The sequence below is a fragment of the Chenopodium album genome, chromosome 11, assembly GCF_948465745.1.
Source record: "Chenopodium album chromosome 11, dcCheAlbu1.1, whole genome shotgun sequence".
Taxonomy (NCBI): domain Eukaryota; kingdom Viridiplantae; phylum Streptophyta; class Magnoliopsida; order Caryophyllales; family Amaranthaceae; genus Chenopodium; species Chenopodium album.
In genome coordinates this window covers 2,195,108-2,210,603 of record NC_137844.1, presented here as the reverse complement: position 1 = coordinate 2,210,603, position 15,496 = coordinate 2,195,108, and the positions used below count along the sequence as shown (strand labels likewise).

At 35.8% G+C, this 15,496-nt stretch overlaps 1 protein-coding gene and 1 long non-coding RNA gene across 2 annotated transcripts; both read left to right on the top strand.

Annotated features, from left to right (window-relative positions):
* The first annotated feature begins 3,770 nt into the window (after positions 1-3,770).
* LOC145567135 (uncharacterized) lies at positions 3,771-5,201 on the top strand. Its single transcript, XM_081626371.1, has 2 exons — positions 3,771-4,099; positions 4,228-5,201. The coding sequence occupies exons 1-2, from the start codon at positions 3,896-3,898 to the stop codon at positions 4,927-4,929; spliced, it is 906 nt and encodes a 301-aa protein (XP_081482497.1). The 5' UTR covers positions 3,771-3,895; the 3' UTR covers positions 4,930-5,201.
* Positions 5,202-8,708: 3,507 nt separating this feature from the next.
* On the top strand, positions 8,709-14,943 carry LOC145567136 (uncharacterized). Its single transcript, XR_014095508.1, has 4 exons — positions 8,709-10,548; positions 11,651-12,786; positions 13,383-13,596; positions 13,958-14,943. It is a non-coding gene; the product is annotated as an uncharacterized LOC145567136 (long non-coding RNA).
* The last annotated feature ends 553 nt before the right edge of the window (positions 14,944-15,496 follow it).

The window sequence follows — 15,496 nt, the reverse complement described above, 5'->3', positions numbered from 1 at the left end:
AAACAAAGGGAACACAAATTGTGTGTGCTATACACAAAGTTCGTAAATACGTAATACATGAATAACTTTATGAGAATTGCATTAGTATACAGTGTAATTACGTAACAAACCTTAAAACAATGTTAGCAAAATGTTCTCATCTTCATGTGGAATATAACGATTTTACGTACTGTTAAACTATTCAATTGTTATATTTGGTACTCACATTATAGTTTTAAGAGTCATGAAAATTTGATGATATAGTTGCTGATAATACTTTCACACACACATATATATCAAAGTTAAACTTTTTAAAACATTATAGTGGAGAATAAATGCATTAATTTGATTACCATGAAAGAATATCATTTTATCCGGTTAAACAATAATTTCTTTTAAAGAGGGTTATAAATGATTCCATAAGAGTTATTAAATCGCCCACAGATTATTGATTTTCACCGAAGTTAGCCCCATTACACAACCCCGACTCCTAACCTAACCATGGAATGCCGCCCTTCCTTCGTCCCTTACCATGCAATGCCGCATAACCCTGACCTATTATATGCAGTGTCATCATCCAATGACAACCACCAATCATACCAAAGTCAACTCTCCATGATTGGAACATCATACCATCGAAGCAAATATATATATATTTATTTATTTATGTATTTATTTTTGCAGCGACACAAACTCGCTATGGTGCTTTTGATGACATTAATTGTTTTGGTGGTGGGGTTGGTGTTTTTAGAGATCTCAGGGAATGAAATAGAGAGAAAAGGTGAAAGGGTAATAATAAATCAATTTACTATCAAATATAGACAAAATCAAGTAATATAATTTTTTGGGTGTTGTTTAGTTTAGCGATTCATTAGTCGTAATTGAAAGGGAAATATATCCAACATTCAAATTTTTAAAATCAAATCACATAAAAGCTAATATTTTTAAAGGGTAGACCAATTTAATTTTATTTATCTATTTATTTATTTTGATATATTACACTACCTACAAAAAATAAATAAATAAAAAAAATAGGAAAAAGCACTTATATTGCCTTCAAAATATAGATTATAATATTCTTTATATAAAAATCTATTAAATGTGTTTTTATTTTACAGATAAAGGTTCAAAATATTTACATATTAATAGAAACAAAAAAAAAAAAAAAAACGTAAAGTCGATTCTCTGGTTAATGCGGAGAACACGATGTCTATTTGCCTTACATGTAATGCAATGGTGGAAGGTCAATCTAGGAAGCTTGTTTTCTTAATGATCTAGAGATTGTTGATGTCTCCTTAACAATCATTGTACCCTGTAGGAGAGTAACGAGATTCTATGAATCAATAAACATTGTTGTCGAATGTGTAGATAAATCGAAAGCCCGTTGTAGGGATTGCAAGCAAAATAGAGCTCCAATGTGTAAGTGGACATACAATCCCGTAATCACTACCACCAATAATAAAAAGATCATACCAGTTTTGGCATTATCAAGGCACCAACCCATCTTTGCTATATTTGAATCATGACCCATGTCTTTGCATTAAAACCAAGTTAGTCCCACTGCAATGTTTCTGTGGTTGGGCCTTGTAAAAGCCAAGTAGGGGCAAACCATCGTCAATGCTTGAGTTCGTTGTCTGGTTGACCAATTAGAGAGAGTGAACGCTCACATGTAGTAGTATTGGTAAGTAACACACTAACACTTCGTATGTTTTTTTTTCCAAACATAAAAGATAACATTTTACATCTAAATAAATGATCCTTACGAAGATGGGAAATCATAAAAGATAACCTTTTACATCTAAACAAATGATCTCTTACAAAGATGGAAAAAAAATGTTTAATACTTGTGCTAGTAGTATAATTTCAAAGTTTTGAGACTCCAATCAAAGAATACAATGTCTTATAACAAATTAACAATGGTGTGTAATTTTTTTAGTCAAGTTTTATTTAAATTTTATCAAGAGAGCAAAGTAAAAAATCTCATGTGTTATTTGGAAAAACTATTTTTTTGTCCCTCCAAACATATCAAAGGAGGGGGAATGAGGTTGTCTCCTTCATATTCATTTTTTTTTTGTTGTACTCTTTGATTTATGTGTTCTTCTTTTGTTTTCATTCCAACCACAAAGCCAAGTAAGTTTGATGATAGGAAAATTTATTATATGTGGTTTACTCATGTACCATTTTATTAATTGTTCTTCAAATATCACATTAAGAATACCACACATGCTGACACTCTAACATTCATGGGCTATGACTTAGTTTCAGTACTATTTATTTTCATGATTTGTTAGGATGTCATGAGAATGCTTAAGTTATAACAAAAGGATATGCATCCATATGTTCATGATGAACTAAGTTAAATTGACACTAATAAACTTTGATGATTTAGAGTGGCCTTATATGCTCTTTAATTATCGTCCTTCAGGACTGTTGGTTGTGATCAGCAGGTTCCTTTCTTTTGTTCTGATGATTTCGATAATCAGCTTTATCATGATATAATATAAGTAGCTTCCCTTTTGTGTTAAAAAAAAAAGTTAAATTGACACTACACTTTTAATGTGAGCAATGTTAAGGAATATTTTTACAATACCATGTTTACTTGTTTATTAATTCAAAGTTATGTTCATAATTTATTGCACTTTGCACTTGGTTCAACAACTAACATGTTTGTTCACAAAGGCTTCCTTCAATTCAAACTATTTTTGCATTACGTTAAACTTAGCAACACCATATATAACGAGATAATAATCAAAACATAGTGCACTAAGTCATAAAACATCAACACATTTTACTGATATATATGATAATATTGGTAGTCTTGTGTTGCATGAGTTGAAGTTATAAAATTAATGTGTTGCGTATAGTACAAGAGTTTAGAAATAAATAACATACAAGCGTAAAATGTTGATAACCAAGTTTTTAATCTTATAGGATGATACAATAAGTGAAAGAAGTGCCCAGATAGCACATTCGTGTTAAACGCGTGAAGAAAGTCATTAAGTAGAGTATACATGTAAATTTATCTACTAATCCATCATAACACGCACTACAATAAATTTTCAAACTCGTGATATTGTTTTAAGATTAACGGGCAATGTTACGAATATATACATAGATTTTGGATTCACATATTCGATCATTAATAGCCATAGGATGCAAAACATGCATGTTTTCTCCAACCTAACACTTCTATTACGTGTGTTCATCTTCATCGGTGTTCTCGCAAACATTTCACCACCCAAATCAAATCCGATTTCCACGATTTTTGATTCACAACACTCCTCAATTATCCTACAACAGATCCAAGCAAAAAAAACCAAGTTCAAACCCAAACATTCTTGTAAAATCAAGCACAAGCACGACAAACTCACACAAAACCTTTATCATGACCACTGTTGACTCCGACCCAGATATCTCCCAACCTAGACCACGCCAGAACCCGAGTAACCCCTCATATGAAATCTCACATAATTCCCTACCCAAAAAACCAAACCTCACAAAATTCCATCAACCATAGCTCAAGATATACCCACATTAATCCGAGTAAGAAACACACCCTCCAAACCCTTATTCACTAATCCACCAATCCAAAATCCTACACCATCCTTCCTCAATCCTTCACAATACACCACTAACAAATACCAACCGTTGATAAAATCTAATCCAACGATCTAAAATTAAAAATTCGAAAAAGGTTGGCGATCCGTGTGAAGGCCCTCTCGACCAATCAGCGTTGAGCTTTAGGATTTTCTTGACGTACATTTCTGACTATTTAAACGCCCTCAGATTAACGTTCTTCTTCGCTCATCACACAAACAGATCTTAATCGTCGGCCTTCATTTTCCGACAGTTTCTCTTTCTCTCTCTAAAATTCCCGATTTTCGAACCCTAGAGAAAAGCTTCAATTTCTGCAAAAATGGCGGCGACTGAGGAACCAATTGCTGCAACTGGAGAGCAAGAGGTTGCTTCTGCTCCGGCAGCCGAGGAGACTCCCAAAGAAGAGAACACCGCTGCTGAAGAAGTCGTCGGAAAGCCGAGGAAAGCGAAGGAAGTCAAGCCGAAGAAGGCGGTTACTGCTTCGAAGCCGAGGAAGACTCCTACTCATCCTCCTTACTTTGAGGTAATTGATTCTGGAAAAATGTTGATTGATTCATTGATTGTTGAATTGAATTTTGTAGTTGTGATTTGTAATTTGAAGTTTTCTAGGTTAATTGATTGACTGATTGAGTTTTGGAATTGGAATTTCAGATGATGAGTGAAGCGATTACGACTTTGAAGGAGAGGAATGGTTCGAGTCAAAAGGCGATTCAGAAATTCATTGAGGAGAAGCATAAGGACCTTCCTCCGACGTTCCGGAAGCTTCTTCTTGTGAATTTGAGGAAATTCGTTGCTTCTGGTCGTCTTGTGAAGGTTAAGGGATCCTTCAAGCTTCCTTCTGGCCGTCCTGCTGCTCCGAAACCAGAGCCTGCTCCTGCTAAGAAGACAAAGGCTGTTGTGAAGGCGAAAACCGCTGCTCCGAAGGCGAAGACTGCTGCTGCTAAGCCTAAAGCAGCCGCTGCGAAGCCGAAAGCTAAGGCGAAGGCTGTTTCTGCTAAGCCTAAAGCAGCGGAGGCTAAGCCTAAGACTGCTGCGAAGCCAAAGGCTAAGGCGGCGAAGGCTAAGCCTGCTGCTAAGCCTAAGGCAGTGGTGGCTGCTGCTCCGGCGAAGCCGAAAGCTACTGGTACTAAGAGGAAGGCGGTGGCTACTGTGAAGCCGAAGGAGAAGCCGGCGAAGGTTGCGAAAACCGCAGCAAAATCGACTCCAGCGAAGAAGGCTGCTCCTGCTGCTAAGAAGGCGGCTCCGAAGAAGGCGGCTCCTGCTGCTAAGAAGGCTGCTGCAGTGAAGAGTGTTAAGCCGAAGAGTGTGAAGTCGCCGGTGAAGCGATCAATGCCGAAGAGAGGGAAGAAATGATGAATTTTGTTGTTGGATTTAGATAGTTTCTGGGATGTGGTGGATTGTTAGTAGGATTTGATTGGGATGAATAGCTTTTCTGTAAATGTTCCGATGTTTTAGTGGGTGTAATGTTGAGAGAGTTTTAGCGCCCATAATATACATGGAAGTTGGAGTTCCTTTTTTTTTTTTCTTTTTAATTTACATTTATTTAGATGGTTTTAATCTGGGATGTTAATTAGATGTAGTTTTAATATATGAGTATTAATATAAGATAAGAATTTTAGATTCAATTGATTGTCTTTCTAATCTCTTTGTTTGTGATCTAAGCAATTGATTGTAATTATGTTGTTCAAACTTGATGGTATGTCTCTTTTCTCTCAACATTGATTGAGTTTATAGTGTTGAGTTTGGTATCTGAATTGTAATTGTTCTTCATGGTTTTCAGCGAAGAGCTGAGTTGAAGGGGGAGGGTTTGATGAGCATTGAAGCACTCGTAGTCAATAGAATTGCGCACTAAGGATGTAAGTGTAACATTGCACATCTGTGTATTTAGTACTCCGTATTAATCTTGTGGAAATTGTTGTCGTAATCAAAATCAGTGTACCTGTTATGTTGTATCTTGTATTGTTTGTGTGTATTGGAAGAACTAGCTAGATTGAGCAAACATTTGGATTATCTTAGCAATGTGCATTTGTGCTTCTTCAATCATAGTAAAGTTCGACTTGGAACAATGAGGCTTTGTTTTCTGTTTGATGTGCTTTGTGTTCTCTTACTCATTTGTAAATGCTTGAGAGCAATGGTGGTATTGTGTTTGAACCTTTAAAGAGTATGAGTCATTGGGTATTTTGTGGTCTGAGTTTTTGGTTACTCTGTAGTTTAGTATGTTATTTACTCGGAAGGTTTGCATTCCATTGTATGTTAATCCTGCATTCTGCTGATTGATTGAAATGAGATTGAGGTTTGTTATAATTTGCAATTATATTGGAAATGTTCATCCATTACCGATTCACTTTCCTCATTTTTTGATGCCTTCTAAGAGTCTATCTGGCTTATCTGCTTTCCAGCCTGGGAATAGCTGTTTGTTAGAGAAAGTAATTGTCCTTAACCCCACTAGTGATGTTTATTGATCTTGACAGTGTTTCTTCAGCCAGTAACTAGGTTTTAAGAGACAGAAGGAAGATCAATGTATCGATTCTGTGTTGAAGTTAGTGGATAGAAAAGAAGCCATTGAGTTATCACGATTAGGCTTTTATAGGGCACTGGATAGTTTGAGGAAAGTTATGGGGAGACTGTACTAATGAAGGACACATGCTCGTGGCAAGATGATTTATGTTAGCCGACCCCTAATGATTCATGTTATGGGGATCAGTGTATGGATTCTGTGTTGAAGTTAGTGGATAGAATAGAAGCCATTAAGTTATCACGATGAGGTTTTTATAGGGCACTGGATAGTTTGAGGAGAATTATGGGGAGACTACTACTGAAGGACACATGCTCGTGGCAAGATGATTTATGTTAGCCGAGCCCAAATGATTCATGTTATGGGGATCAGTGTATGAATTCTGTGTTGAAGTTGGTGGATAGAAAAGAAGCCATTGAGTTATCACATTGAGGTTTTTATAGGGCACTGGATAGTTTGAGGAGAGTTATGGGGAGACTGTACTACTGAAGGACACATGCTTGTGGCTAGATGATTTATGTTAGCCGACCCCAAATCATTTTAGGACTAATGCTTTATTGTTGTTGTATTGCAAGATGATTTATCTAGCATGTTGTCCTTCTGAAATACGGTGTAAGAAGTTAGCAAGTTGGTAACTTGGTATTGGTGTATCAGTTTATCACAGGGGGGCCAGGGGACTCTAATTTATTAGGGTTTGTCTTGCATTGAAAAATTAACTTAATTGGGGAAAATCTATATTAAAAAACTTTTAAGCATGTAAAATGGATAGCATCAAGTGACTGGTACATTGTGTTATGGTTTTACCCATCTAAAAACTTTTAGCTTGCAAAGAAGCGTGATGGAAATATGGAATACATTGTGCTTTTAATGAAGATTCGAGAGGGCTCATGATGTTCCTTTAGTTTCATTCCATTTCATTATCTTTAATGAACTGCTGCATAATGTTGATTTTTTTTTTCCTTTCCCGTTTCTGTTTGTATTTTTAGAATAAATGCACGTAACATGAAGTTTCCATGTTTGCTCTCTATGGTTGAACTTTCTATACATAATCCCCTGTTCTTTAACTAGTTTATAATCTATTAGAAATTGTATCGTAATCAAAATCAAAATCTCTGAACCTGTTAAGATGTTAAATTGTTTGTGTTATACATCGGAAGAACTAGCTACATTGAGCAAACATTCAAATTATCTTAACAATGTGCGTTTGTGTTTTTTCAATCATAGGAAAGTTAGAAGATGTGGAACAATGAGGCTTTGTTTCTGTTTGTTGTGCATTATGTTCTCTTATTCATTGTCAATGGAACAATGGCGGTATCTCATGGGGTACTTTTGTGGTCTGAGTTTTTGAGTATGATAGTATGTCATTTACCCTGAAGGTTTGCATTCTATGGTATGTTTTACTCCCACATCCTTCCAATTGATTGATATTAGATTGAGGCTTGTTATAATTTGCAATTATTGGAAATGTTCACCCGTCACCTCTTCACTTTCCTTATTTTTTGATGCCTTCTAATAGTCTAGCTTATCTACTTTTCTCCATGGGAATTGTTATTTGTTAGCAGAAGTAATTGTCCTTAATCCCACAAGCGATGTTTATTGAGCTTGATAGTGGTTCTTCAGCCTTCAACTAGGTTTAAAGAGAGGGAGATCAATGGTAGGGATGGGTTCTGTGTTGAAGTTATTGAATAGAGTAGAAGCCATTGAGTAATCACAATGAGGGTTTTTAGGGCTCTGGACAGTTTGCGGAGAGCTATGAGGAGACTTTTTTTCTATGTAAAGATGATTTATCTGGCATGTTGCCTTTTTGAAAGACGGAGTATGAAGTTAACAAGTTGGTATTGGTGCCTCAATATGTTTTATCATTTCTGTTGAGAGGTGCCATATCATATTATCAGTTTACCACGGGGGGCTCCAATTTATTAGGGTTTGTCTTGCATTGAGAAATTAACTGAATACTTGGAAAGTGTTTATAAATCCTGAAGCATGAAAAGTATAAAGCATCAAGTGACTGTGGTATGTTGTGTTATGGCTTTACCCATCTATTCTGAAGGTTTTGGAGAAATTTATATTTCAGGATGGTTTACTTGTATCGGTGATCTATGTATGTGGATGCATGAGTTGCTCCTCCTTGAGTAGGATTTTTTGCCTCTGGACGCAGATCTTTACAAGCTTGCAAAGAAGAGTAATGGGAATATAGAATAGATTGTGCTTGTAATGGAGACCGAAGAGGAGTTAGAGGACTCATGATGTTCCTGTAGCTTCTTTCCATTGCTTAATCTTTAAATGAACTGCTGCATAATGTTGAGATATTTTATTTTTCCATTTCTGTTTGTACTTTCAGAATAAATGAGCGTAACCTGAAGTTTCCATGTTTGCTCTTGATGGTTGAACTTTCTATACATAATCCCCAGTTCTTCAACTAGTTTAAACTGTTTTTATTCTCCTCCTTTGGATCATAGTGTTATAACCAAACATTGGGTTGGCTTTAGGATGAATGGAGCAGGTAAATATAAAGATTGATAATTTGTGGTGGAAAATTATATGAGAAAATGGGGGGACTGTCGATCTGTCCTCTGGGGGAGGGGGGTATAAATATCATAGTAGAGTTAATCTGATGTGCACTTGCCTATTATCACTTTGGATTTGTACTGGGTAGCTGAGATGTCCTAAGATAATGAGCAGAATAGGAGCTCTGGACTCTGGAATACTTGCATAGTTGCATTATGCCTTCTTGTCTTTACAACTGAAGGAATGCTTGACTTTGTTATTGTTGATCTGGTTAATAAACTTATTTTTTCTCTTTCTCAGCAGTAATTGCAACATGCACTTGCCAAACTCACAGTATATTGTAGTGATGGCTTGAATGCCAAAGAGAAAACTTGCATTATGACTGTCTTGAATGGTGTAAAACAGAGACATATGTGCAGTTACTTTCCTGTCTATTTTTTTTTGTTAAGAGCATCTGCATCCTTTTGTTGAATTTCCTCGTGACAGCTATAATAGGGTGTTGATATGATCATTTCAAGAGCTCTTTTGGTCCGTTTTAGAGTTCAGGTTTGGTTCACTCTTGGCATCCTGTACATTGTATTCTGCCATCTTTTTAGAAGTATTGTACTCTGTCAGTCAGCACTTAACTATTTTGAGATTGCTACTTGTCTGATCTGCATAGTTGCATTATCCTCTATAATGCGTAATCTCTATCTCTTAATTGTGTAGTACCTGTTTGTTACGTTTGTTGTAATGTTCTTGGCATTTTTTCACCAATGTCAGTTTTATACGATCTTCATCTGATGTTTTTTCTTTCATGTGTAAGATCTTAGTTTCTTCTTTCTGCATTAGGAAATTATTAAAGCAAAATATTCAAAGGGAAGATATGTATGCCTGTCATATCCTCTAATCTTTTGAAGGTTCAACGCATGAAGGGATTGATTTATCTATTGATGTCGAGAATTCCCTTTGGAATCATCTCAAGTTTTTAATTACTTTTGAAAAGAAAAGGCAGAAAAAAGAGGAAGCTCATTGTATAAAGCACTGTGTTTCAAAATTTCAATTTTTATAATACTGTCTCATGATATTATTTGGGATTCATGGTTCATGAAAAATAAAATCATTGTGTATTGTCTGTCCGCTTGAGTGCTGTAGTATGTGTGCTTTCTATCAGTTGCTGTGTGCCTGTGTGGATGATGAGTTTGAAAATTTGAAGTTTCTTTGGGTACTTTCATAAGAAACTTGGTTCTAGCAATTATTGGATTTCATTGCAAGACTTGCAACCCTCATTCTCATTAACTCCTTTAGTACATTTGCTTGGTGTTGGAGCTATGTATAGTGGTTTGCATGATTGCTTATTTACCATAATTTAGGCTACTTTTATACCCAGTATTAGACAACTGTTACAAATTGACTTCTCAAAAACATTCAAATTTCTGACTATATATTAAATTTAGAAGACAATTTAAGAATTTTTAGGGTATATCCTGCCCAGATTTTAGATGTAATGAAGCCGTGATATATAACTTGAATGCATTGAAGGGCAAAGGAAAATGTTGTCTTTTGAGGTAAGCTATATGAACATTGAGTGGTATTGGTAATTGCTGAAATTCATAGAGAATTAAAGACCGAAATATGTAAGTGTTGGCACTAGGACGTGAGTGTGTCGTTGGTTGCTTGGTGGTCAGTGAAATGCAACTTAATTAAATTGCATTGTAAACAGCATACTGCTACTTGTGCTTTATTGATCTGTATACTTCCCCAAAATGATGCTGCAGCTGTATCATCTAAATTGTTGTTAGCAGGTAGATGTGCTTGGATCTACATACAGACGTTTGACTCTGTTTTTCCAGAAGAATTCAGAATTGCAGAACAAGAAGCTCGAGATGGTGGAAGACTTCAGCTTGCATCCTTTTGGAATCCAGGCATCCAGCTCTCATAAATACCGGAAGCTGCTCCTGTTATTTTTGGTATCTATCAACCCTTCAACTCTTTGGATTGAATATTTCAGTTCCTGTTGCACATTTAACCTTGAAGGTGATGATACTATGTCTTTCCAAATAGAGCCATCTTGACATGCTGGGTTTGGGTCCTTGTAAAGCTCATAAATGTTGTCTGCTTCCTCGTTCAACTCTGAAATTATCTTTAGGCACTTGAATTCCTCTGGATCAACAAGTAGGGTTTTGTCTCTGTCCTTCCATCCTATCAACTTTATACAATAATGGTCTTTAGTACAATAGTTTTATAAAGTGCCAAGCAAGAAACAGTTTAATGTTCTGGCTGGCTGCGTGCAGGCTTGATGTGGGTGGTGTGGGTGAAATCGTTTTGTGCATTTGTGATTTCTGATTTCGTCCAGATCATGCACACAATAAGATTGAATAGAAAAATGAATATTTTTTTCAGATGCGGGAATGATCTCATGCCTAATGTAACCATGGCTGTTAAGCTCTATGAATGATCGTAATTTGCAATTAGTGCATGTGCAGATACAGTCAGCTAGACAATAGAAAATAACACAGATATATATATATTTTTGGGCTGAGCAGATATAATCCTGATCTGTGTTGTGCCTTATTTACCAATTTTGAATGGTGATATGATTTGTTTAGATGAATTTTGTTGGGGATGCTTTTGGTTATTTGTAATTAATGACAATAGTAATGTTAACTAAACTATAGAAAGAGAACGGGAAGGTGAGAAAAAATACCTTAGGTGGACCCTCCAAAGCATTTGTGCAATATAATCTGGCCTGGTCTACTAGTTGGCAATATGCTGGAAATGCTGTTGCAAATCTTTTGTGAGACTTTAGTTGTGAACTCACCCTCACACCTCTCCCACACAAGATAGCCCTCCTGCATGTAAAATGATAAATTAATCATTAGTTCTACATTTGAACACATATCTTGTCTGTATCCTGCCTATAATATATTTATATGGTATGAAGATCCTAATATGTCTGTGAAGAGAAATCTTGTAGGATGAATGTTGAACTGTAAAAGTCATTCAAATGCATAGTTTCAATTTTGTAAATTTTTTCTAAAATGTAATCTCATATTTGACTGTTTAATGCAGGTCTTTATGAGCTGTACTCCCTTTCTCACCTCTGTTTCCAGTGGTTTGTAATGTACTTAATATGACTAGGTATCATGCCTGCCATTATGCACAGTATACAAGTACATCCTTTGCAACTCAGTTTTGTAGAAGGAATGGTGTTATATGAGTTGATGGTGGGAGTTCCATATGTGATCCTATGACTGATGGTAGCAGATTTATAGAACATTGCAGTATATGCTTACCTTATGCCTCTAATTACTGCTAAATAGGCATCACAAACAACACCAACCAACTCTATTCGGTATGGCCTTCTTTTTTTAATGGATGAGTGTTCTTCCTCTTCATCTTCTACTTGTTCCCAGTAGTTTTCTGTCACAGTTCCATCTTTAGCCACATGGTATCCAGGTCCCATACGATATCGTTTACGGTGGACATTCCTGGCCATAGTTATTGTCTGCACTACAAAGGGAAGCCAAGATAGGGTGCCATCCATGATAACATCCCGACCCTCATTCAGTGCTGTCACAAGTACTGAAGCTGCTGCGTCTGCAGATGATTGGTGAACCTGTTTGAAGTAAAATCTTATGACCCAAATTATCATGATATGTCACATACTGTACTCAAGAATCAGGAAATAGTGAAGATATGGTGCTGGCCTAGTAACTTAGGAAGTGCATATGCAATTTGATCTTTCTATGTTTTATCCTGCAAGATTTAGACATGATACGTAAAATCTCAAGTTGTGATTCAATCACTTCATAATATTAGATATTTTAGGAATTATGTGTGTTGTTATTTAAATCACAAGTTATTGTTCTCTCTAGGCACTTCTGTTCAAATAGGTTCGGGAAGATGCACCTGAACCCTGCAAGTCCTGCAATATGAACTGTGGTTTTTCTAAACTGGTGGTATTAGTTTTTAGCATGGTGATAGCTATTGATATTAATTGGTCTATATGCAATTGAGGCAAGATCATATGTCTGGAGAAGAGAAGACAATTACCAGCTCTGCTGTGTGGACTGCGTCGTGATGGCCCCGTGAGCTAAGGGCTCTATAAAATAAGTCTGTTTCTTTGAAAGCATCTGCTTCTATGACTACTGCCTGCCCTGATGCTTCTTGCCAAAATGGTCTGCATGGATGATTGAGATCATGAGGTTAGTTTTCAGAGTTTTCAGTACTTAGTTTTGCAGCTGACCTTTAATATTTGTAGCACTCTATGTCAAAGCATGACCAAATTGCCTTAAGAATTTAAGATTCTCGTTTCAATTGAAGCATCATTGTTGACAGAGATTAAGAGTCATACGAGATCGAGATCATATATATCAGTTATTATTTTAGTGAGCTGCAATAAACAGTAACTGTCTGCTTAAAACTTTATAATTGCCATATTTTCCTCAACTTGACTCATTAAGGTATGAGCTCAAACCAAGCATTTGAGTTAGGCTAAGATTGTGTACCAGCAAGCAGATTCAGGTCTTGTTAATCTCTAAAATGTCAGCAGGAAACAATCCCTTTTGACCGTTAAACATATATCGGGAGTTAAGCAATGAAGTAGAGCCCTTGTGGGCTTGTGGCCCTATCTTGTGGAAATTAGTAATTTGTATCAGGGAGTAAGCTGAAAATATTAAACATTATCTTTATTTTCTTTAAGAAGAGACATCTGTTTTGATTGATTTCATCACAGATATTATTTATTGTTATTTTATTATTCCCTTATTGTTTAAATCATCTTTCTCAATATATTTTGCAGGTTTCATGCATAATAAAAGAGATGTATTCCTTACTCAATGAGGATGTCTTTAAGCACTGTACTTTTCCCAGCTCCCATTCCACCACCCATAAAGAGGAGAACTGGACTTCTATCTTTGAAAGCTACTGGTGCCATCACATCTGTGCATTCTGACTCGTCGATCTCTGGTTTTGGCTGAGCGAGTCCAATTGCTTTCATTTCTTGTACCAATGTGGTAAATACTCTAGCTACCTTCAAGTCTTTGGTCACCTTTTCTATTATCTTCTCCCTAAACTCATCACATAGCATGAGAAAATGAATATTGGTTTCCCTTTTAATGTTGCATTTCTCATATTGTATCATGTAAAAGTTTCATTGCAAGAAACCATATTGTTCGTTTCTCGTTTCTCATATTTTATACAATGCGAGAGTTTTTCTGTGACTTACCTTGAGGCAGCTAGCAAAATGTTCTTGAGCTTCTTTTTTGGTTCAGGGTCTGGCCCTTGCATCACCTGAAATGTATACCAGCCTATAAATAAGATTCTGTCATGTATTACGGTACAAATATTACTACAAACTTGTGGCTTTTTTCGCAGGGCCTTAGGCAAAAGTTTCAATTACCCATTACTTTTCAGCATGATCAATTTTTTGGGGTGCTAATTTGATTACATGCCGGGTCTTTGATGGATTACCTGTTTGAGGGAAGTTTCTGCAAAACTCCAATGAAAGGCGAAATAACTGAGAATGCATCGCTCAAATTCCTCGACTAGCTTGATAAAGAGTGAATCACAATCTGGATCATGGGCGAAAAAGGAGTAGACGGTATCCTCCCAACCTTCTCTCTTTTGAATATAATCAGATGCCAATCTGTTGAGCTGTGGACAAAGCCTTCTGTCAGGGAATCCTAACTGCCTTGCTGCCCATATTGATCATAAGAGACATTCATGATTATATTATGAGTCATATTATGTAATGTCCCGATTTTATATCAGGAGATCATAAGATGTATGTTAGCTTGTAATTGATCTATAAACATGTATCAGGTAGAATTAGGTATGATTACCTACATAATGGGAAAATCGCTCGAGCTTTGCCACCCTCTTGGAGCTATCAAACTTGATCCTAGGGACAAGTTTTTGGTTTTTAAGGTTGCGTTGATGATATAATGCAGCAGCTGCAGCAATCATTAATCCAACCGTAGACGCGATAAGCATTGCATAGCCATCTGAGGATTTGTGACATTTAGAATTGTCAGAATCAGACTGAGAGGAAAGGATATCATCAAGGTAAGTAGTTATGAAGGTTGATGTTTCCATTGTAGAAAAGATGATGCATTGCCCAAAATTAGTAGAAATAGGAAGCAAAACTATATTTATTGATGGATTATGTAATGGAAAAGATCTTACCTTGCTGCATTTCTCTGAATGATTGGGCTGTGGAGAGAGAAAATTCATAATCTGTGTTGAGATGGCAGATAAGGGGGGTGATTAGTGGAAGAGATCACTCTTTGCCATGCAAATCGTTGTGATTTGTTTTGGCTATGAATTTAATTCTTGTAATTTTGACAAGTGGGTTGTGTTTGTTAGGGAAAAATTTATTTCTTTTCTCTTCTATTATTTTTTCTCTAATTAAATTCTTTCAAATTTTTACTTGTTTATTTATTTATCACGAGTAATTTATTATTTTACTCCGTATTATTTCAAGATTTTACTACTTTATTAATTTCTAATTTTAAGATGAGCATTAAATTCTTTAAAAAACTAACTTGTTTACAGTATTTATTTACAGTAAATTTATGTTATATTATCTCAAGATTTAACTTATCTATTAATTTCTAAATTTAAGACAAGCATTAACTTTTTTGCAATTAATTATATTGACAACAAAAATGAATTTATCGTAGTAGTCAAAAGTCAAAACTCCCAATATTTTGTACGGTTTTGCTGTTAAATAGGAGTTAAATTATTTGAGCAAATCGTTCACATTAGATGATATGGAGTAAAAAAAAAACCTTTATTTGCATAAAGTATTTTAAATTGCTCCATGTAATTGGATGCTAAGCGCCTAAGCATAAGAAAATTGACCAATAGTTACACATTAAGGCCTTGTTCTTTTGAGCTTCTGAGCAGAGCATG

Coding starts and splice junctions, on each gene's coding strand:
- LOC145567135 (XM_081626371.1), top strand. CDS start 3,896: ATGGCGGCGACTGAGGAACCAATTGCTGCAACTGGAGAGCAAGAGGTT. Junction 4,100..4,227: donor CTCATCCTCCTTACTTTGAG/GTAATTGATTCT, acceptor TTGGAATTTCAG/ATGATGAGTGAAGCGATTAC.